General features: G+C 59.4%; 2 protein-coding genes across 2 annotated transcripts; one reads left to right on the forward strand and one right to left on the reverse strand.

Moving 5' to 3' along the window:
* SNED1 (sushi, nidogen and EGF like domains 1) lies at window positions 1-21,579 on the forward strand. Its single transcript, XM_058812033.1, has 33 exons — window positions 1-219; window positions 2,868-3,155; window positions 3,647-3,787; window positions 4,487-4,649; window positions 5,584-5,709; window positions 5,821-5,934; window positions 6,686-6,799; window positions 7,046-7,159; window positions 7,280-7,396; window positions 7,671-7,796; window positions 8,056-8,160; window positions 8,599-8,712; window positions 8,836-8,952; window positions 9,386-9,502; window positions 9,582-9,698; window positions 9,839-9,952; window positions 10,033-10,206; window positions 10,371-10,484; window positions 11,077-11,190; window positions 11,621-11,734; window positions 11,816-11,929; window positions 12,450-12,746; window positions 15,093-15,276; window positions 15,361-15,473; window positions 15,896-16,174; window positions 16,530-16,674; window positions 16,941-17,023; window positions 17,781-17,867; window positions 18,060-18,176; window positions 18,545-18,632; window positions 19,220-19,303; window positions 19,524-19,562; window positions 19,917-21,579. Exons 1-32 carry the CDS (start codon window positions 16-18, stop codon window positions 19,558-19,560), a joined length of 4,335 nt encoding a protein of 1,444 aa, XP_058668016.1. The 5' UTR covers window positions 1-15; the 3' UTR covers window positions 19,561-19,562; window positions 19,917-21,579.
* MTERF4 (mitochondrial transcription termination factor 4) lies at window positions 21,373-22,881 on the reverse strand. The gene is made up of 3 exons (XM_058812491.1): window positions 22,530-22,881; window positions 22,267-22,451; window positions 21,373-22,189 (listed from the first exon to the last, which is right to left on the reverse strand). The coding sequence occupies exons 1-3, from the start codon at window positions 22,879-22,881 to the stop codon at window positions 21,827-21,829; spliced, it is 900 nt and encodes a 299-aa protein (XP_058668474.1). The 3' UTR covers window positions 21,373-21,826.
* Window positions 22,882-23,210: the final 329 nt, after the last annotated feature.

The following is a 23,210-nucleotide window of genomic DNA, read 5'->3' on the forward strand; positions in this document are numbered from 1 at the left end:
GCGGTGCCGGCGGCCATGCAGGTCCTGGCAGGCTGGGCCGTGCTGGTGGCGCTGGGCTGGTGCCTGAGGGCCGCTGCGGAGGTGCCGCTCGGCGACTTCTACCCCTTCGGACCGGCCCAGGGCGACGCCGCCACGCGGAAGCAGGACGATGGTGGCTCCGAGCTCCGGCCCCTCTCCATCCCCTTCCCCTTCTTCGGTGCGGGGCACACTGGCCTCTATGTGAGTAATTCCCACTATTCCTTCTTTTTCCCTCCCTCTAATTCCCTCTTCTCTGTTTCATTCTTCCTCTTCCCTTCCTCTTCTCTCCTCTTTCCTGTCGTGCTTGGATGAATCCGAGTTTCCTTGGGGGCCATCAGGTGGTCCCCCTTCACTGGGAGCCTCAGCGATGTGCCGAGGATGGTGCGGTGGGTTTGGGGAGCACGCAGGACCCCTGGCTCGGTGTGGGGGTCCCCAGGCAAGATCCTGGCCCCAGTGCCTTGGGAATGCTCACCCACGGTGGGGAGCTGGGACTGAGCCCTGCTGGAGCCTGCATTCCCTGTACACCCACAGCGTGTGGCACTGGCTTGGTGACATGCTGGGGGATCCCGGCAGCAGGGAGCCGGGCACATCTGGAGGGCAGGAGCCCAGAGCTGGTGTGCTGCAGCCTTAGAGTGGTGGCCCCTGGCAAAGGGGTGTTGGTGGGGCTCTGGGTGTGATTAGAATAAAGACAGCTGCACTTTGGGCTGCCCACTCGGCACATCTGATTCCCTTGCCTTTCCCTGTGCCCACTGGGACTGTTGGTGACACACTCCCTTGCAACCTCTAAGCCACCAGGAGGGGACTGTGGCCAAAGAACTGGAGTCATGCCTGGCCCAGCATGTCCCCTGTGGCCAGAGGGGCAAGCCCAAGTGCCTGGCTGACCATGGAGCCTTTTGGGTGGTGCTGTCTTGCATCCAGAAGTGAGATTTGGGCTCCCCATCCCAGTTTCCACCTGGAATAGTAAATCCTTTAGCATCTTGATCCCATCTCCCCAGTTTGCTCTGGGCTTAGCGATGACCCAGACCCAGGTGGCAGAGGAGAGGGCTGAGCATTGCCTTGATGCCATCCCAGAGCTGGGCTCTTGTACCATTCCACTGCCTTGGCTCAGCACAGGGGGTCCTTGGTCCTGCCTGGTGTTTTTCCCCTGATCAAAGCATCAGCCCTGCCATTGGGTGGGAGGGATCCAGGCTTGGGGCTTGAGCCACTGTGGGAGGATAGAAGGGGCTGGGAGAAGCCAGGTGACATGATGGTTGTCCCATAGAGGATCCACAGTGTAGCTGTAGATTTTGGAGGGGCTGCAGGGATCAGAGGACAGTGTATCCCCTTTCCCTGAGCTAAAACCCCACTCTGCAGGGCCAGCTTGCCTGCCCCCAGCACAGAAATCCATGTTGCAGGAGCCTTCCTCCCCAGGGAGCTGCTGTCCAGGGGGACTGGCACAGGGCTGAGTTCACCTGGAAACCTCTGTTCTCAAGGGCTGCCTCTAACCACCCCCCTCCTCCTTCACAAAAACCAGCAACAACAAAAAAAGCCCTTCTTGGCTCTGGTTCTCTCCCATCTTGCTTTAATCAAGGGAAGAATGTTCCTCTGCGGACACAGTGGGGTTACAGAGGCTTTGGGAAAACAGAATCCTCTTTCCCTTAGTCACAGTAAGGACTGCCCTGTGCTCAAACGGAGGGGCTGTGAACCCTCCTCAGGGACTGGGGAGCTCCCCCAGGGACTGCACAAGGCCAGCACAGCTCAGCCCCCCCGTGCCTGGGTGTGCTGGCAGCTGGGGTGAGAGCATTCTGGCTTCCACATGGCTCCTGGGGATGCTGGCTCCCAGCTCCCTTTTGGCACGCGAGTGTGACACCACTGCCTGCCTGCGTGCCAGAGCTGCTGTCTCCAGTTGAGAACCTCTTGCCTGTACCAGGCCCCCTTTTCCATCCTGCCTGGAGAGCTTGGCTGGAGTCTGAGTGTTCCTGCCTGTCCCACGGTCGCTGTGGGCTGGGGAGCAGAGTGGCTTGGAGCTGACTGGACTGGCAGTCACGGTGCTGTGGCAGGGTCACCTCCAGGGAATTTGGGAGCTCAGGGTGAGAGCATTTCCCTCTGATCCCTGTTCCGGCAGGCAGGGAGTTTCTTCACCTTCCTCATTCCCACTGCATCCCCAAGTTGGGAGGTAGCACTCCAGTCAGCAACATCCACTAGTTCCAGTTTCCTTCCCTGAGCTCAGGCTGCCTCTGCCATGCATCCCAGAACCCTAATTGCCCCAATTAGTAAGTGCTGAGGAACAGCTTGAATTATCTCACCGTGGGGGTCTGGCATCCCCCACTTTAATGAGAGCAGCTTTGCACGGGGTGGTGGCGCTTGGTGCCCAGGTGACCAAGAGCCCCTTGGCTCACCCGGAGTGCTGTGGGCGGGTGGGAGGATGGAGCGGGGCTCCTCCCACCCTGGGCCAGTGCCCGCAGCCCCCCTGCAGCAGGGTCCAGCCCCCTGGGCTGCCTGGGAGCCTCTCCCCTGCCAAGAGCGGTGCCGTGAGCTGGCCCCACGCACCGGGCGCTGTTTGTTTTATGCACAGGCTCCTGCAGTTTGTGCAGCTGTTCCCCTCCCCTGGCCCGGAGAACAGGGCTGGGTTTGTTCGGGCAGCGGCCGCAGCCGCGCTCCAGCGAGCAGGAGGCTGGGCCGGGGGATGGGGCTGTTGTGGGTGCTCAGGCACGTCTCTGCTTCTAAGGACAGGAAGGGGAAGCGCTCCAATATTTGTGGAAAGGGGAGGGGGAGAGAAAGATGAAATAGAAAGCATCTCTAAAACATGGATTCCTGCTGGCAGCAGGAGTCAACTGTGGCCACCCGTTCTTCTCCCTTGCTCTCTGCAGGTAAACAACAACGGGATCATCTCGTTCCTGAAGGAGGTGTCCCAGTTCACACCAGTGGCCTTCCCCATCTCCAAGGACCGGCGTGTGGTTGCTGCTTTCTGGGCAGATGTGGATAATCGGCGGGCAGGTGAAATATATTACCGAGAGAGCACCGAGCAGCCCATCTTGGACAGAGCCAGCAGGGACATTGCCCAGTATTTCCCTGAGTTCCCAGAGTTTTCTGCACAGTGGGTCTTCATTGCAACCTGGTACCGAGTCACCTTCTTCGGGGGCAACTCATTTTCACCAGTGAGTAGCTGAGGCAAAGCAGCCACCCCACCCGTGTGCCTTCAGTGTGGTGCCAGACCTTCCACTTGGCATGGAGCTGTCAGCAGAGCTCAGCTGGCCATGATGTTGGCCATGTTGGCCATGATGGCTCCGTCACCATACCTTGCTGTGGCAGAGCAGTAGTGGGATAGCAATACCAAACCCTCCTCCTTGTGCCATGTGGAAGCTTTACATCATCAGCCTTCTTGGGCAAAAGTGAGGCACCTTTTGCCTTTCAGATACTCAATATCCATATTTCCCCCCATTTTTCCCATTCCTCTGAGATGAGAAGCAAGCTGTTGTAGCTCAGGATCACAACAAGTTAGGATTAAAAATAATTAAACTCTAATGCCCTTGCTCATAGAGGAGGACTGGGGTTGAAGGAAACATCCCTTTGCTGAATGCAGTTTCTGTCACTTTATTTTAGGACTGGTTCATCGTCCCTCACTGCTTTCCTCCCCTCCCTGCTGCAGGTAAACACTTTCCAGATTGTGCTCATCACGGATGGCAAGCTTTCCTTCACCATCTTTAACTATGAGTCCATCACCTGGACCACGGGTATGCACGCCAGCAGTGGGGGGGACTTTGCTGGGCTCGGTGGCATCGCAGCACAGGTAAGTGGCAAATGTAGCCCCTGGGGTGCCTGGGTAGCACATCCACCTTGAGAGCTCGTGGCTCCTGTTTGGGTTTCTTGGAGGTGGAAAATCTCCCCCTGCTTGTTTTTTGTTTTTTCTTCTTCAGAGTTCTTAAATATCTGTGTGTGCTCTGGCTCCCAAAGCTGAGACCATACAGGGGGCTTTGTTATCCCAAAACCACAGATCTTTGCCTTGGCTGCTGCTTCACAGTCCCTTTTCCTTCCTAACCTCAGCCTTTAAGAGCAGCTGCCACTGCTAGCACAGCTTTTGCTTGTAGTTTTATTTCATCCCTGTGTGTGTTGTTGTGTTAAAGGGGAAAAAAGCCAACACCACACCCACAAAAACCCCAGTGCCCACTTGGATGTGTGAATTTACCATCACACAAGTTGATCCGTGCTTGGCTCCCTTCTTGCCAGCCTGCAGCAGGCAGGATGCTGCAGGTGGAGAGGAAGGAAATGGGATTTGAATTCCCAGGAAGGGACTGAGCAGGCCAAGTGTTCGCTTCACCCTGGTGTCCTGTCATGTGAACAGGACTGAGCGCTGGCCTGTGGAAAGGGAAAGGTGGTCTGAGTGGTGCCACCAGTGGTGCCATGTGACAGGAGAGATGAGTCCTGTTGCTCCAGCTGCCTTTTCCATGAGTTAGTGATGTCTCTTTACTCTGTGCCTCTGTCCTTCCAGGCAGGTTTTAACGCCGGTGATGGAAAGCGCTACTTCAACATCCCCGGATCCCGCACCGATGACATCGCTGACGTGGAGATGACGACAAATGTGGGTATCCCCGGGCGCTGGGTGTTCAGAATCGATGATGCCCAGGTGCAAGTGGGGGGCTGCAGCAATACAAGTAAGAGGACAGCAGTTAGGTTTACTTAACTCCCAACCCAACCCCACACTGTTCTCCAGCCCCATCTTTCCCTGCCTCAACCCCCACCTCCGCGGGGTGGAAGAGATGTCTGGAAGGGCTTTGGGGAGGGAGGGGAGGCAGCTATGTGGGGACTGTCTTCAGCACCAGCTGTGGTTGGGCATGGCACCTGTGGTTGCCCTGGGGCTGGGAACGGCTGGGAGAGCAAATGGGAAGGGGAGGAAGAGTTCTTAGTTTAAAGAAGCCTGTGGGGAGTGATGAGGAGGCTGGGGAGGAGGTGATGTGCACAGCTGGGCCCCTGCCAACCCACTGCCAGGCAGGGCATGAGGGACCAGCACCCTTGGGGGGAGCATATGTCCATCAGTCCTCGTACATCGGGCTGAGCCAAATGGAGGGCTGCTGAATGCCAGCCTGCCATGTGGGGTTAGGTTGCCAGGGCCTGGTCCATGCTCCCCACTCTGGGGGTCCTGGCATGTCCCCCACAGAGCTGTTGGTCTCCAGTTCCTCATCCCCACTTCCCCCTGGCCGTGTTTTCCCACTCGTGATCTGTGTGTCTTGCGTTATCGGTGGATTTTCTGTACATGGGCTCTCCCCGTCCCCTTTCCCTCTGCCCTGAATGATAAGTGAGGGCATGTTCATGTCCCCTCAGCCAGTGGAGCAGACCTCCCCCCAGGCAGGCTGCAGAGCTGTGCAGCCTCTCCCCCTTGCACAGGAGGAGTGAAACTGCCCCCTGTCCCAGGGGAGCCCGCAAGGAGCAGCCCCTGCCCCGCCATCAGGCAGGCAGCCCCACGGGCTCCCCAAGCACCCCAGGGAGCCGGGCGGGTGCAGGGAGAGACCCTGGCACTGGTGTGGCTGGAAGGTGGCAGGTGAGCCCTGCCAGGGTGGGGTGACAGGGGATCACTGCCTGTTCCCACAGCCTCTGTGTGCCTGACACTGCGGCCCTGCCTGAATGGGGGGAAGTGTATCGAGGACTGCATCACGGGGAACCCCTCCTACACCTGCTCCTGCCTGGCCGGTTTTACTGGGAAGAGGTGCCATGTTGGTGAGCGCTTTGCTGCAGGGAGCAGGTCTAGCTCTCAGTGTCACTGCTGCGTGCTGGCAGTCTGTCTGTCTCTGCCCTGAGCTCCTGTCCCCACCTGGGGCTGTGTTTCAGATGTGGATGAGTGCCTCTCCCAGCCATGTCAGAATGGAGCCACCTGCCTCAACGGTGCTGGCAGGTTCACCTGCAGGTGCCCGCCAGGCTTCAGAGGCAACAACTGTGAGACTGGTGAGCAGTGTGGCCCTTGAAAAGCAGAGACCCCAGGTTTGGGGGCACTTCTGCCCTTGGGAGGGCTCTTCAGACCAGGGCTCCTGCAGTAGCTGCTGGGCTCTAGCAGTTTGTGACAGCCAATTTGGATTTCAGCTTGCTTCAGGCAAAAGAAACTTTTCTCTGGCCACGAGCCTTTCCTTCTGCTGACTCTTCTGAGGGCTGTGCTCAGCACTGCTGCCAGCACTCTTCCACCACCACTCCCTTAGCCAGAAAAGCTGGCAGCCAGTGCTCAAACAAGCCTTGCAGGCCCTGCTTTTGCAGGTGATGCTCTGGTCCCAAGCTCTTCAAAGCCAGGGGAGACCTCCCAGTCCCTGGCAGGGCTGTGGTTACAGGTTTCCCCCAGTGCTGGCCTCTGCCTGCTGCTGGAAGTGCCGCCAAAGCTTTTGGCTCCCAGCAAGCGGCCGCGCCAGTGGAAAAGGCGAGAAGGGAGTTGACTTGTGGGGGAGGAAGGAAAGGAGGGAGAAATGCCCAGCAGAGCACACTGACTTCCAGGAGGTGTGGTGGGGTGAAAGAGCTGAGCTGCCTGAGGACAGGTTTTGGGAACAGTCATAACTGGGGACATGGCCACTGTCTCCTGACAGAAGGTGCATGGGTGGCTCCAGTCCATACTCTGCCTAGGCCTGGTATCACCACACGTAGAGGGCGCCATGTGCTAGTCCTGCACCTAGGCTGACACCCGTGCCTCTCTTTTTTTGATGTTCTTCTGCAGAAGAATCACCATGTGAGAACAGGGTGTGCCAGAATGGTGGGAGTTGCCAGGTGGTGAACAGGACAGCAGAATGCTTGTGCCAATCAGGGTACACGGGGGAGGACTGCCAAACAGGTGGGTGACAGAAACAGGAATGGGATGGAGATGATGATGTTTCTTACCTTGGCAAGCTTCCTTCCCAGTCAGCTTCATTCCTGGATGTAGTTTTGGGAGGGGAATGTTTGGAATTGCCAATGGCACCTATTTTTTCTGTCCATCACCTTCACCCTCCTGAGCATCATCCAGGCTGGGAAGGAGGCACCAGGTGAGCTGGCTGTGCCCACACATGACCTGATGACCTTTCCTGGCCTCCCCTTGCAGAGGTGAACGAGTGTGAGTCCAGCCCGTGCCTGAACGGCGGGCACTGCATGGACCTGGTCGATAACTACACCTGTGTGTGCCTGGAGCCCTTCGTGGGACAGCGCTGCGAGACAGGTGCTGTGCCCCAGCGTGTCCCACGGCAGGGACTGTGTCCCCCATGTTCTGCTGGCCATCATGGCCCTCTCCCAAGCCCAGGCTCTCCTCCTGCTCACTGCCTTGCTTTCCCCTTACCAGATTCCTCTTCCTGCGAGGACCGGAGTTGCCAGAACCGGCAGACGTGCAACTACATCCGCCCTGGCCGCTACATCTGCACCTGCTCCCCGGGTTATTATGGCAACAACTGCCAGTACGGTGCGTGAGGCTGTGCCTTGACCAGCCTGGCACGGGAACTGCAGTCAGGGACACTGGGCAGGAATGGGCACATGGCTGCAAAGGGGCTGTGTCAGCCATAGGCACTGCTTAAACTGGTGGTTGGCATGTGCAGAGCAGCTGTGGTGCTGCCAGGAGGGAACACCTCCCTGCAGAGCTGCTTGACTGTGCTGAAACCTGCAGCAGGATGCCCAGGACAGAGGGTATTCCAGCCCCACACTGGAGCTGTCCAGCTCAGACTCCCCATTCCCCACAGGTGGGCCCCGTGTGCCCGGCGCCTGCCTCTCCCAGCCGTGCCAGAACGCAGGCAGCTGCCTGGAGACTGAGAGGGGCTATGTCTGTGAGTGCCAGGAGGGCTACACTGGACAGGACTGCCGAGACCGTGAGTACAGCCCAGGGGACTTGGGGTGGGGTGCAGCATGTCAAGGGGAGCCTTGGTGCTCATGAGAGGGAGAAGCAGCAGCCCCAGAGGGCCTGTTCAGGGCTCTGGGATTGAGCAGGTCTGTCCTCCTGGAGGAGGCTGTGACTGTGTGTCTGAGGGCCTCAGGGCTGCTGCCCACCTGAGCATCCCCTGTGAGTGGCATCTGTCCTAGCCCACAAGCAGGAGAGATCCCAGGAAGCTCCTATTTCCTGTCTTGCAGAGCTCTCTGAGGGCTGTGAGTGTCGTAATGGGGGCAGTTGTCTGGAGGGGAATGTCACCGTCTGCCAGTGCCTTCCTGGGTTTTTTGGTCTGCTCTGTGAATTCGGTAGGTGAAAGCTTATTGCCTGCTGTGTTCATTCCCTCTGGGATGATTGAGTCAGGCAGCCTGTGGGTCAGCAAGGAGGCACTGCCCATGCCTGGGCCTAGCACAGTGCCAGGGACACACACGGAATCTGAGCCTGGAAATATTGTCACCTGGTGAGATGGCAGTGCTTCCACCTCCATCAGCTCCTTTCCTTGGAGCTGTGCCTCTCCCAGCCTCTGCCTCAGCTCAGCTCCCATGGGTGGGGAGGGAATTGTGGCCTTTGTGTGCTCCCTTGCTGAAGCTCACTGAGCGTCCAGGCTGAGCATTGCCATTTGCACTGTGTGTGCCAGAAGATCTGTCCTGCCTCACTGGACCCTGCAAAGTTGGGAGACTCCTGTTTCCATGTGGGTGTCCTCCTGCCACTGACTGAAAGAGGCTGGCACTGCCATGTGTTTGCAGAAGTCACCACGACACCGTGCAACATGAACACACAGTGCCCGGACGGCGGGTACTGCATGGAGTATGGCGGGAGCTACCTCTGTGTCTGCCACACCAGCTATGGCACCAACCACAGTAAGACTCCACGGGGATGTGGGAACAGCCCTGGGGTGGGGATACCCTCACCTCACCTCAAGGGGAGCTGCCCTTGCACCCCTGGCCACATGTCCTCAGTGATCCCTGCATTTGGCTCTGCAGCAATGCCGTCCCCCTGCGACTCAGAGCCCTGCCTGAATGGGGGCTCCTGCAAGGTTCACGATGACTCGTACAGCTGCGAGTGTCCTCAAGGCTTCCTGGGCATGCACTGCGAGAAAGGTACCTCCACAGTGCCCCCTGTGGCACCAGCACCTGGCACAGGCTGGGAGAAGGGCTCGGTTTGACTTTCTTGGGAGATGAACAGTTGCTTGCAGAGCTGGAAGTTGGTGCAGGTTTTCCCATCCCATCCTGCAGGGTAGAGGGAGGGATCGAATGAATGTTGTCACCCAACAGCTGCAACAGCAGATCAGTTGTTTCCTCTACAACACCATCAGTGTTGGTGGTTTTTATTTACATGCCACAACTTCTGCCCTTGGGGGCAGCCAGCTGTCTCCCAGTATCATGCACCAGTTGGCCCCAAGCACATCTGCATGTGTGTAGTTTATGTGGTGTTGCAGGACCCAGGATGCAGTCAGGCTTCCCTCAGGAGGGCTGGTGGGTGCTGGTGTGGGGCAGCAGCTCTGGGTGACCCCGCTCTGGGCTCTCTCTGCAGCCAAGCCTCGGCTCTGCAGCACGGGGCCCTGCCGCAACGGGGGCACCTGCAGGGAGGCGGACGGCGAGTACCACTGCTCCTGCCCCTACCGCTTCACCGGCAAGCACTGCGAGATCGGTACAGCCCCCCGGCCCCCGTGGGAGGAGAGGTGGCAGCTGCCCCGCCCACCGGGCTCACGGCCGCCTTGTGCCCCCAGGTAAGCCGGACCCCTGTGCCTCGGGGCCCTGCCAGAACGGAGGCACGTGTTTCCACTACATCGGCAAGTACAAGTGTGACTGTCCCCCAGGCTACACCGGCCGGCACTGCGAGATTGGTAGGTTTGGGGAGGGTGTGCCACTGCCTGGGGGGATGGTGAGTGTGGCTGTCAGGAGCTCGCTGCTTGCTTGGAGCCCCCTTCCTTGTGCCCTGCTGGGGCTGGCTCTGGTTTCATTCCTTGCTCTGCTCTTCTTCCAGTGCCCTCCCCTTGCTTTCCTAGCCCCTGTGAGAATGGGGCTACCTGCGAGGAGCTCGGCAGGGGCTATGCTTGCACCTGCTCCCTGGGCTATGTAGGGAAGCACTGCCAGTTTGGTAAGGGCCTTGCACTTCCCCTGCTGGCTGGGAGCTTGGGGTGCCTCTGTGGGCCCCATTCATCCCCTGTCTCTCCACAGAGGTTGACTGTGGCATCCCCAGTGAGGTGAAGCATGCCCAGGCTTCTTTCAACTCCACCAAGGTGGGCTCACTGGCTGAGTACCAGTGTGAGCTGGGCTACATCCTCAGCCAGCACAACCATCCCCGTGTGTGCCGTGTGCCGGGCGTCTGGAGCGACCCCCCTGAGTGCGATGGTGAGGAATGCTGGGGACTGGGCAAGCCCTGGGACACCATCCCAGTGGCCTGAGGTCACCACCATGGTTTGGTGACCCCAGGAACTGTAGTGCAGTTGTCTGCTGCCTTCCCCCTGGGATCCCTGTCCTGTGCTCATGCCTCTCCCTTGCTCAAATTTCTTTAGAGATCGATGAGTGCCAGTCGCAGCCGTGCCTGAATGGTGGCCAGTGCAAGGATCGTGTCTCTGCCTTCCTGTGCTTGTGTGAGCCAGGTTACACAGGCCACCATTGTGAGCTGGGTAAGAGACCATGCTCCAGGACTGTCACAATGCCTCCCTCCCCCTCCACCCTTGGGAAAGCCCCATGGATTGCAAAGGAGCTATGTTACCAGGAGTAGTGTGTGCTTGGATCAGCCTGAGGCAAGGCCTTCTTTCCCAGGGCTCCCAGCCAACTGTAGGGTTTTCCACCAGGGAGACACTGCTCCTGTTTGAGGACAATGGGCAGTGTGGGAGGTGGTGGAACTCTGGCAGGTGGCTCCAGCCGAGCTCCCTGAGATCTGGCAGAGGACGGTGGTAGGAGAAGGTGGGCAGTTGGAAGCTAGATGAGGGGACATGACACAGGCACCCTGTGGGATGGATCTCTTGGCACAGCCCCACACTGCCAGTTGTCCCCAGGTGTCCCTGAAGGAATGTCTCCATGCCATGTTCTTCATGGCAGGCCTGAGGCAGTGGGCATCCAGTAGCAGGGATATTCCTGGCCACTGGGCTTGGGGAGGCAAATGACATGGGAAGGGTCCATGCCCAGGGGGAGGAGTGCTGCTCTCCAAGCCCCTGTCCCTAGCTCCAGCCACGTCTGTGCTGAGCTGGTATCTTTCTTCCCTCTGCACCCCAGATGTTGACGAGTGCCAGTCGGAACCCTGCAAGAACAGCGGGACCTGCCAAGACCTCCCTGGGTCATTTGCTTGCTCCTGTCCTGAGGGCTTCCTGGGCACCCAGTGTGAGACAGGTAGGGGCTCTCCCTTCCTTGGGGTCAGTGGGAGGCTGGACTGTGGCACCAGGACACTGCCAGGGCTGGCACCATGCCAGGTGGCTCCTTGCTGTCTGGGACACCTTGAGCCCAAGCCATCACCTGGTTGCTCATTGTTGCACCTCCTTGCCTGTAGTATCGGGGGCAGAGCTGAAACTGCTCTGGGGGGGAGGGAACAAGGAATGAAGTGTCCACCAGTGATGGACTTCCTTTCCAAGGTGTCCATACTTTCCTGGGGATATGGGCACCATGGTGTACAGTGGGGGTTTCAGTGTCCAGCCCAGCTGTGCCAAACTCTGGGCTATGCATCTACCCTGCTGCCCCCTCAGGGGTCTGTCACTGTTGCTCGTTCATGGAGGCTGGGAGCTGGCTGCTGGCATGCTCACTGTGGGCCTTCTTCCCCCTCCAGAAGTGGATGCCTGTGAGTCAGACCCTTGCCAAAATGGAGGGGATTGTGAGAGCTACGGGGGCTCCTACCTCTGTGTGTGCCCAGAGGGTTTCTTCGGCTACCACTGTGAGACAGGTGAGTCAGGCAGGGCAGCACAGGGTGGCCCTGGGGTCAGGGGCACTGCTGACACTGCCAAACCTGGCACCTCTCCCACAGCCAGTGACCCGTGCTTCTCCAGCCCCTGTGGGAGCAGAGGCTACTGCCTGCCCAGCAATGGCACCCACAGCTGCACCTGCAAAGTCAGCTACGCAGGCAAGAACTGCGAAAAAGGTAAAGGCCCTCAGCAGCAGCACCAGGACATGATGTGGGGCTTGACGCCAGCCTGGCAGTGCCCACCGCCCACCCACGAGGGGCTCAGCACCATCTGGGACCAGCAGCACTCCTTGAGTTGGGCAGGGCTGGGGGCTCGCCCTGGGGGGGCACCAGGACACGGGGGACAGATTTCCCCTGCAGCAATGGCAATCCCTCGGATGCCCTCAGGAGGGGAGGTGGAGGCATCCAAGAGAAGCCTCTTGGCACTGGCCTCCCCCAGACCCCTCGCCCCATCCCGCAGTGGCCACAAGTGCTTGGCCACCAGTGATACCAGGGAATGCTCCTGGCGCCCTGGCTCCTCCTGTGCCCACTGAGCCAGGGCTGGCTTACACCCAGAGAGCCCCTGCCAGGTGTGCCAGGCAAAACGAGCGAGGACCTCGTCCTCTTATCGCCGCTGTTCTGCCGCTTGCTGACAGGGTCTGTTCTCTAAAGATTCATGGCATTACCTCTCCCCTTTGCTTTTGCACACACCCTGAAGAATTGCTGCCACCAACCTCATTAAAGGTGGAAAGGGTGGAGGACACTGGTGTGTTGATTTCTTGGCACCCACCTGAGGACGCAGCTGCCAGGCAACTCATTGACGGCTACGCCGTGACGTACGTATCCCTCGACGGCTCTTACCGCAGGACAGATTTTGTGGACCGAAGTCGTTCTGCCCACCAATTGCGGGCACTAACCTCCGGCAGAGCCTACAATATTTCTGTCTTTTCAGTCAAACGCAACGTGAACAACAAGAATGATATCAGCAGGCCCGTCATGCTCACCACGCGCACTAGTGAGTAGCGTCCCCAGGGGGATCACGTGTGGCCGTGTTCACAGGGATGAGGGAAGAGATGAGGACCTGACTCCATGTTTCAGAAGGCTTGATTTACTATTTTATGATATATATTACATTAAAACTATACTAAAAGAATAGAAGAAAGGATTTCATCAGAAGGTTAACTAAGAATAGAAAAAGAAGGAATAAAGGTTTGTGGCTCGGACTCTCTGTCACACAGCTGACTGTGATTGGCCATTAATTCCAAACAACCACATGAGACCAATCGCAGATCCACCTGTTGCATTCCACAGCAGCAGATAATCATTATTTACATTTTGTTTCTGAGGCCTCTCAGCTTCTCAGGAGGAAAAATCCTAAGGAAAGGATTTTTCATAAAAGATGTCTGTGACAATCACGGTCGTGAGCGTGCGTGGCCCCTGCACGTGCCAGGGTTTGTGCTGCCACCTCCAGCCTGCCACCAGCTCCAGCATGGTATCAAACCTAGCAGATTTGCTGGTGCAGATCCTAAAATCTGAGGGCCTCTGGAAAGTGCTTGACACAGAGAATCGCTGTTTTCTTTGCTGTGAGTAAAAGGCCTGACGCCCTGTGGCTCACCCTGTCCAGGGAGCTTGCAGTGGGAATTGCTCCTGAGCCCTGTTCATTTGGGCCAGGCTGTCCTGCTCCTTGTCACTGTGCCAGGAGAGTATGAGGAGCCCCTGTGCAAGGCAGGCAGCAGGGCTTCTGCAATCCTGTGAACCAATCCTGCCATACTGCTGGGCTTGGTGTGGGAACATGGCAGCGAGGGCAGTGTCTGTCAGGGACCTCTGCTCCATGCACAGAGGAAGGGGCACAGTGATGCCTTTGGGCCATGGACAGGCAGAGCAGCTTTGATCCCACTTCCTAGGGCAGGCAGGTGTGGAAAGCAAATGCCAACAGGATGGAGGGAATTAGGAAAGCAGATGGCCTCTGAGGAGAGGAGAATGGTGGTGGTAAAGCCCCATCTCCCACAGCAGGCTGAGACCAAGGGAAGCCCAGGGGAGGAGATGGCAGCATAATGCACACCATCTCATGGGGCCTCAAACCACAGCTGGATGCTGAGGTCAGGATGGCCACCTGAAGTGTGCCCTGGACTTAGCAGTCACTAGTGGGGTTCCCCAGGGCTTGGTTTGGGGCCAGTCCTGTTTAACGTATTTACTGATGGTCTGGACCTAGGGATTTTGTGTACCCTCAGTGAATTTGTAGCCAACACCAAGTTGATGGGAGTGTTGGTCTGCTTGAGAGTAGGAAGGCCCTGCAGAGAGACCTCGGCACACTCAATCAAAGGGCTGAGGATAACAGCATGATGTTCACTAAGGCCAAGTGTTGAGCCCTGCACTTGGGTCACAGCAGCCCCTTGCAGCTCCAGGCTGGGGGAGGAGTGAAGAGCTCTTCAGCAGAAAGGGATTTGGGGGTGCTGGTTGACAGCTGGCTGAACGTGAGCCAACAGTGATCCCAAATGGCTCAGGAGGCCAATGGCATCGTGACCTGTATCAAGAGCAGCATGGCCAGCAGCACTAGGGAACTGATCATCCCTCTGTGCTTGGCATTGTCGAGGCTGCAGTGCATTCAGCTCTGGGCCCTTCGCTTTAAAAAGGACATTGAGGCACTGGAGCATGGCCAGAGAGGTCAGCAAGGCTTGTCAAGGGTCTGGCAAACATACCTGTTGAGGAACAGCTGAGAGCTGGGTTTGTTTAGCCTTGAGAAGAGGAGGCTCAGGGGGACCTCATAACTCTCCAAAACTCCCTGACAGGAGGTTGTAGTGTGGTGGAGGCTGGTTTCTTCTGTCATGAATGCAGAGAGAGAACAAGAACTAATGGCTTAAAGCCAAGACAGAGAATTCACATTAGATAGTAGTAAAGAATGTTTCACTCTTTGGGTGGTCAAACATTGGAATCGGATATCCAGGGAATATCCAGGTAGAGTCACCATCCCTGGAGGTGTTCAGGAGGCATGTGGATCTGGTGCTGAGTGATGTGGTGTAGGGGTTATAGTGACAGTGCTGGAAGGATGGTTTAACTGGATGATCCTAGTTCTCTTCCAGCCTTGATGATTCTATGGTTAGGGCTGTGCCTGGGCAGTGCAGCCCCTTTGGAGCTGTGGCGGGGGCTGGGGCAGAGCAGCCCAAGGCCCTGTGGGTGGCAGACAGATGTGCCTCCCACCTGCCTGGGGACTGAGGAGAGCATGAGTTCAGTGGGAGAGGTGGCACTGAGCCCTTCCTCAGGGGAAGGCGATGCAGAGGTGCCCTCAGGACGCCCTGGGGGCACACAGGGAAGGGAGGGGTGACCTGGGGTGACCGCAGTGCTCTGTGCTTGCTCCGGCCAGGGCCGCGCCCGGTGGAAGGCTTTGAGATCAGCAATGTGACTGCCAGCGCCATCACGGTGCACTGGGCTCTGCACCGCCTGCAGCACTCCACTGTCAGCAGGGTCAGGGTCTCCATCCGCCACACGGGGGACCTGGCAGCCCGCACCGTGGAGCTCAACAGCAGCGTGGCCAAGTACACCTTTCTGTGAGTGCTGCTGCTGGGTGCCAGGGTCTGCCTCCCTCAGCTTGCCCTGCTCACCCCTTCCCATCTTGTCTTTTTCCTGCACAGGGACCTGCAGCCAGGAGAGAGGTATATCATCCATGTCACAACGCTGAGCGGCCTGGGAGTGGAAGACCACCCCTCAGAGAGCCTGGCCACAGCCCCTTTTCATGTGTGGACAAGTGAGTGAGGTTGTCTTTGCCATCCTGGCTTGGCAGGAAAGCTGTGGGGAGGGAGAGGTGTGGGAGCTGCCAGACTGTCTGGCCAGCACAGCCAGCAGGAGGTGTGCAGGCAGGGCTGGGGAGGCCAGGAAAGACTCTGGCATGTGCTCCCCTGCCAAATGTTGTTCAGTCTCTGAGACCAGCCCCGTGCATGGGTGCAATTCATCCTCTGCTGTCTGGCAGCCAGAAGGCAAGGCCTGACCTGGGTGCCAGGGTGCAGTGAGGCTCTGTCTGTCTTGGCAAGGACTGAGTGTTGAGCATCCCCTGGCTGGAGCAGGCTCGGGGCTGGCCTGGGCAGTGCCAGGCAGGCTGGTATAAGGTGATGTGACCATCCAGGGACACCAGCTCTGACCGCTTTCCTCCCCATCCCCTGCCTGCTGCAGGGCCTCTCCCCCCACAGAACCTCACTGCCTCCCACGTCACCGCCACCTCTGTGTCCATGGCGTGGCAGCAGCCGCCTGCTGGCACCACGGAGGGGTACATCATCAATGTCACCACGGCCCAGAGCGTCAAGAGCCGCTACGTGCCCAACGGGAAGCTGGTGTCCTACACGGTGCGGGACCTGCTGCCGGGGCAGCGCTACCACCTGTCCCTGACAGCCGTGCAGAACACGGAGCAGGGCCAGCTGCACAGCGAGCCCATCCACCTCCACGTCAGCACCTGTAAGTGCTCCCGGGCTCTGCTGGCTGCTGCGGCACGAGGGGGGCAGTGGGAGGGCAGGGAAGGGGTAAGGGGTGGAAAGCACTTGGCCAACAGAGTGATGAGCCCTTGTTGCCTCATCACTCTTTTGTGATGGGGACAGGACACAGCTCCACTGGAATGGGAGGTGGGGATTGTAGGGTTAGCAAAGGGCAGACACAGAGCTCCAGCTTGGTGATGGGCACCTGCATCCCTGGTGTGTGGAGAGTGTTTGTGACACCTGCAGCCCCACCTGGCAGCCTGGGGATGATGACACTGGCTGGGAGGTCGGCTGCTGGCTCACGCTGCCTCCATTAAGCCTCATCCTTTGGTGTGCAGTGCAGAGGGATGGGGCTCCAGAGAGGCGGTGGAGCCAAGCCGGGCACCCGCGGGTCCTGCGGAACAGGCTGCCCCCAGCCTTCCTGCCGGAGCTCCGCCTGCTGGCAGATCACGACACGGCTGAGGAGCCCTCGCCTGCCCCCAGGTAGGCACTGCCTCAGCTCTTCCACTCAGCCAAGCACTAGGCTGAGGCAGTCCCTTTTCCAGCTTCCATGCCCAGGTGTGCTCCTGCTGGGGTGCAGCCTCTTGCCCTCCCACTGGGGTTCTCAGCCAGGCCCCCTCCCTGAGAGTAGTTCCCCCATGGGACTTGCACAGATCCTGATGCCACCAGTGAATGCTTTATGCAGCTGCCACGAGCCCCAGCACACAGAGCCTGCAGTGCCCTGTACCCTCATGGCTCTCCTGTCCCAGGTTCACAGAGCTGGTGGATGGCAGAGGGAGGATCAGTGCCAGGTTTGGCCCTGCGCTGGGAAGATCCATCACTGTGAAAACACGTGAGTGCTCTTGTGCCTTGTGCCCTGCTCCTGCCAGCCAGTGCCATCTCCCGCTCCTCCCTGTGAGCTGAGGTGGCAGCCAGGCAGGCTGCTGAAGCTGTAGAGGAGGGTGGAGCCCTCTCACCTGGCCCTGGGCAGGCAAACATCTGCTCTGTCTGTTAGACCCCTGCCCGAGGAGAGGGGTGACTGGCTGGGGGAGCCCAGAGAAGGACCCTTGTGATGGGAGGCAGTGCTGACTGTGCCTGCCCTGCTTCCCTGCAGGGGCCTGAGCAGTGGCTCCATAGCCCTCCAGTGCAGCCCCTGCCTGCCCAGCAGCCTCAGCCCTCACTGTCAAGAGCAGCCTCACACCTGAGGAGGGGACCTGGGTGACAAACCCCTCACTAGTCAGACCTAGCCCCCATTTTCCATCCCCAGAAGACTGGGGACCAACCCAAGTGCCAACCCAAAATACCCTAGAGCACCCTGCAAGATACCCTGCAAACCCCACACCATGGGGTGGGGAAGGGGCCTGGCACACCTGAGGGCAGCCCTTGGCCTCTCTGCACATCCTGGTTCTGCCCAGGACTCTGTGTCCCAAACCCTTCCAGGAGGAGTGAGTGTCACCCCAGTTCTAGGGATGCCAGCTGGGAAGGGATAAAGCAGTGCCTCAGGCCTGAGCAGTGCCCCAGGGCTGCAGGCAGGCTGGATCCCCTGGGAGGGGCTGCCTTTGGGTCTGGCTCTGGCCTGGAAGGTGACATTTAATCCTCTCATTGTCCAGAGCCAGAGGCTCCAGTGAAGCTGGAGAACACAGAGGTGTCCAGCTGGGACAGTCTGGCACTGCAGCTGCGTGAGGCAAAGAGCAAGAGTAAGTTCCAGGGGGAGACCCACAGCAGCAGGAACCAGCCCTGGCCCCACAGGCAACCTGCTCAGCACCAGCCTGCCCTCCTTGGAGGGCACCCCTGCCCACCTGCTCTTCCTGGGAGCACCCTGGCAATGCCAGGGCCTTGGCAGGGCTGAGCTGTGGCCCCGGGCTCTGATGGTGGAGCGTGTTTTGCAGGAGAGGGGCAGAACTGCTCCCAGAATCCCTGCAGGAATGGAGGCACCTGCACCAGAGATGGGGAGTCCTACCACTGTGCCTGCCGCCCGGGCTTCAAGGGCAGGCTCTGCCAGCTGGGTGAGTGCCACGCCGTGCCCGAGGGCCAGGCTGCTGCCTGTCCCTGACACAGCATGTCCCCTAGCATGGTCACCCAGCACACCCTGCCAGCGCCCAGGGGCTCCCACAGTGCCCAGGCTTTGCTGGAGATCCGTGTCGTGCTGGCAGCTGGGAGAGGGGCTGGGCTCTGCTCCTGGCTGAGCTCCCTGCCAGGCCCCTGCCTCACCCAGAGAGTTGTGTAGGCAGTGTGAGGCTGGGGGCTCTGCTTCTGCTGCTGGGTCAGCTGTGTTGAGGCCAGGGGGGCCTCAGCAGACCCTTGCCCCGAGGCACAGGCAGGCAGGGCCAGGGATGGGCTCAGTGGTAGCTCCCCTCTCCTATTCCCCAAGCAGCCTGCAAGAAGGTGCCCCACTCGTGCACGCGGCTGTACTCGGAAACCAGGGCATTCCCCGTGTGGGAAGGAGGCACCTGCCACTACCTGTGAGTACTGCCTGCAGGTGATGCTGCCCCTTCCCCTGTGCTCTGAGCTGGGGGTGTCTCCCTGCAGCTCGGCTTTGGGGAAGGGACAGCGAGCTCAAGGCCGTCTCCAGCCCCAGCTGGCAGTTGCCCCCTCCCCAGTGCAGGCTGAGCAGCCTGGAGTGCCCCTGTGCCCACCCCAGCTGTGCATCAGGGCAGGGCGGGGCTCAAGTGACAGCCCCATCCTGGTGTTACCCACCCGCGTGGCAGCAAGGTTGGATTTGGTGTGTGTGTGACCCCCAGACAGCAGCAGATCCCATCCAGCTCCTGGCTGCCTCTCCATCTGTGAGCAGAGGGCTGGGGGAGCCCTGATTCAGTGCCAGGGCAGGGGGGCTCTGCTCTGCCCCTGGCCCCCCTGTGATGGAGGCACAAGGGCCTGGCTGGGATCAGTCCCCCAGCACAGCAGAAAAAATTGGGGTAATCTGGTCCCATTCCTGCCAAGGTTGGCTACTGCAGCCTGGAAGGAAACAGGGGAAATACCCAGACTTCCCCTTCACTCTCATGAAAGCACATCTCTCCCTTTTGTTCCCACATCTCCACTGTGTGTGCAGGTCCAGGAGAGTCTACAAGGTACACCAGGATATCTGCTACAAGGAGAGCTGTGAGAGCACCACTGCCAAGAGGACAAGCAGCAGGTACAGCTCACAGCCCACACTGGATGTGCCAGCCTTGCTGGGATCCTGGGCAGGGGAAGGGGCTGGCTGGTGTGCCCCAGCATGCAGGGGGACCCCAGGCTGGGGGTGGATGCTGAGGGGTGCAGACATGACCAAGGCATGGATGGCAGTGCCGTGTGCTTGTCTGTGAGCAATGGCCAAGGGGCAGGGGCTGACAGTGCTGTCCTCCCTTCTCTTGCAGAAAGCCAAGCAACAGTCACACACTGAAGAAGCCCTAGAGGTAAGTACCTGCTCCAGCCCTCCCCAGATGCAGGCAGGGGCAGCTCTCATGCAGGGAGTCAGGGAGAGGGGTGCAGGCCAGGGCACAACCCTGCTCATGGCACCATGTCCAGGGGGTCTGAGGGCTCCTGGCTGTGGCTGGGGTGGAGAAGCAGGAGGGAATGCTCTGCTTCCCCCTGGCTCTGCAGCTCCATATGAGCAAGAAATTCCTGCACAGAAAGGGCCAGGCTGGAGTCCTGGAGGCTGCAGGTCCCCTTCTCTCAGCACAAGGTGGTGCACAGGGTGGGCAGAGGCCAGCTGCAGGGCATCTGGCAGACTCTGCACACCAGCTCATTTTCCTCCTCCTCCTCCACAGGTTTTAAAGCAGTAGAAGCTTCGTCTTTCCACATCTAAGGGCTTTTTGAACACCAGGAAGATCAGATCTGCTCACGGGGTTGAACACAGCAGGGTTGAACTTCCTGCCTGGTGTCAACCTCTCCCTCTCCTCCGGCCCATTAGGGACACGCAGCTGGATCAGCACACTGAGTAGTGCTCCCTTTCCCCCTGCTGGCCCAGCACTGCCTTTGCTGGCCCCCTCTCAGTGCCCCTTGAGGGGCCAGCCCTGCTCAGCACCCCCAGCCACTCTGCACAAGCCACGGGCTCCCCGCTTCACTCAGGGACCAGCCCAGCCCCTTGCCAACAGCATCTGCACCAATCTGTTCTCGTAATCCAAGGTTATAAATTACCTATAACCCTCAAATAAAACAGTTTAATGCAGACCAAAAAGCTTTAGCCATCACCTGAAATCTGGCCCCCAGAAACATGCTGTGTAGATGAGTTAGAAATGGTGAGCAGCTCCGAGTGGTGAGGCGAGCACGGGCAGTAGAGGAGCATTCCTGTTCCCTCTGCTCTAGCAGGGGAAACTGAGGCAGCTTCTACTGCCTGCCTTTTTTCTTTGCTTTGTACACAAGCCCTGCTTTTAACCAAATTTCCAGCTCAGAAACCAATAGAGCACCTAAAAAGAATTTAAAATGTGATCTGTAGGGTGAAATCTGTCAGCTGAGGCATACCAGCAGTTGCCTCCACACCAGTGCAGGGCACAGCAGAGGCTTGGTGAGGAAGCCAGCCCCACACTCCATTCCCTTGCACTGCACTTCCCTGTGGCACCAGTGCTGCAGGATTGTGTGGAGGAGAGGACCAGCAGCCAGCACTGCAGCAGGGCAGGCAAGGAAAGAAAAAGTGTAGCTTAGAAACGTTGCTAGTTTTTGTGAGTTTGTATGACAACACTAGTTAAACATAGATTTGTGTATTAACGTACACGGTGTATATTATAAATTAACACATACCAGAGATATATCACAGTTATGGTATAGAGTGTCATGGCCCCAGCAGAGTGGGATTGTTCTGGTGGGGAGGGCCTCCCCTCCTGCCAAGCAGGGCTCTGTTGCTCAGCCACACGGCTCAAACAGCAGCTTGGAAGCTGCTCTCAGAGCAGGGCAGGCCCAGGAGTTTCAGTGCTCCTGCCACCACCCTCTTCCTCCTGGAGCAGTGTAACAGTGCCCAGCCTGGGGGCAGGGACAGTGTGAAGCCAAGACCAGCTGGCCAGTGTGCTGCTCCCCTCCTGCACCACCTCCAGCTCTGCTCCCACAGGACAGACAGGCCTTGTTTCCCTCCAAGGCTGCCTGGTCCTGCTCCAGCTGCCTGGCAGCACAGCAGCCCTGCCTTCCCGGGGCAGGAGAAGCAGCCGGCCCTCCCCAGCAGGGAGAGCAGGGCAAGGGGAAACCCAAACAGGAGAGTTTGGAGCTGTGGTCTGAAAGTATCTGCGCCCCTGCTCTGTCAGCCACGAGATCAGCGCTGACATGGGCTGTGGAGGGGGAGGTGGCCCTGCCATGGAGCAGTTCTGTAGCCGCAGGAGTTGTCCCCACAGCACCAGGCAGCCTGGTCCCACTGCCAGCCAGCAGAGCAGCCACAGCTCCTGTCCCACAGCTGGCTCAGTATGTAATGCAGCTGGAAGGCTTTAACCTAGTCTTGGAAATAAATTAGGGGGTTTTGTTTGATTTTTTTTTTTTTTAATAAAAACACTTTATGGAAACTGTTTTGGTTTGGGTTTTTTTAAGTAATTGGTCAAGGAATGAGTGCTGTTGTATTTGACAGATGGGATTTATTGGAACCCCACCCATGGAGCCCTGCACCCACCCCAGCTTGTGCTGGTGTGGGGTGTGAGCCCAAAGCCCCCAGTGTGAGTGCAGCAGCAGGGCAGGGCTGGCACCTCACAGCCTCATCCACTCACTCCCGGGCTGTTTTACTTTCATCACTGTCCAAATCATCATCATCATCATCCTCTGTGTACAGTGCATCCTCATCCTCCTCTTCCTCCTTCTCCTCCTCCTCTCGAGCCAGCAGCTTCTTGAAGACCTCAAACTCCTCTGGGGTAGAGTAGGCCAGGCTGGCCAGGAAGTCTTTCTCAGAGAGCTGCAGGATGTCCTTCAGTTTTGGGTTACTAATTTGGGTCTGTCCTTTGTGTGGGGTCTCGTAGAGCCCCCGGCGCTCCAGGAAGATGTGGCGATTCCGGAGCTCGGCAAAGGGCATTTGGAAGAGCCGAGCCTTCACCATCTCCTTCTGCTGGACCCCCATTCTGAAGTAGGCGTACTGCGGGCGGAACGGGGGTGTCAGGCACAGCCCCATTCCCGCAGCGGCTCCGCAGGAACGCGGCTCCCGGTTCTCACCTGGAACTGGTGATGGAGGGTGCTCGGCTCCTCCAGCAGGACGGCGGGGCAGGTCCCCAGCACCTCCCGCAGCTGCTCGGCCGTGAAAAGGCACCGCTCCCGCAGCAGCCGCACGGCCGCCTCCAGCCTCCTCCGGGGCACGTGGAACAGCTGCGGGCAGCGGCTCAGGGCGCGCTGCAGGCGGCCTGCGGGCAGCACCAGCTCAGCGGGCATGGCTCAGCGGCACAGCCCCGCTGTCCCCCCAGCCCCGCTCCCCGCCCTACCTGCGTCCAGCCCCAGGCGCCGCAGCTCCTCGGCGCGCTCCCGGAGCCGCTCCGTGGGCAGCCGCAGCAGCGCCGGGCTCCGCTCCAGCAGCGCCAGGGCGGCCTCGGCGCTCAGCCCGAGCAGCAGCAGCTGCGCCGCCGCCGCCTCCCGGCGCTCGGGGCCGAGCCGGGGCTGCAGCGCCTGGAGCCGCCGGGCCTGCTCCTGGCTGAAGCCCATGGCCCGCAGCGCCGCCAGCTCCCCGCAGCCGCGCCGAGAGCCCGGCCCGGGGGCGGCGGGGAGCGCCCGGCCCGGCCCCAGAGCCCGCCCTGGGCCGCGCAGCAGCAGCAGCGGCAGCGGCAGCCGCCCCGCCATGGCCGCGGCTGCGGGAGGGGCCGGGCCTGCCCCGCTCCGCCCCGGCCCGGAACGGCCGCGATCCCGCCCTGGGCAGCGCCGGGGAGCGGGAGAGGGGCAGGGTGGGAGCCGGGCCCGCCGCGGCCTCTGTGGGCCGGGCAGGAGCAGCCGGGGCGGAACAGCCCGGTGCCCTGGGCAGAGCGCCTCGCCTGCTCCGATCCCCTCAGAGCCGATCCTTGCCGGGGCGCGGTGCCACAGAACGCAGGTGAGGGCAGGTTGTGGGAGATAGCAGAGTGCACAGCTGGATTCAAAGCTAATTAGTAATTAAGACGAGTCCTGTTGCTTCTCTG

This window comes from Ammospiza caudacuta, chromosome 11, assembly GCF_027887145.1.
Source record: "Ammospiza caudacuta isolate bAmmCau1 chromosome 11, bAmmCau1.pri, whole genome shotgun sequence".
Classification (NCBI taxonomy): Eukaryota; Metazoa; Chordata; class Aves; order Passeriformes; family Passerellidae; genus Ammospiza; species Ammospiza caudacuta.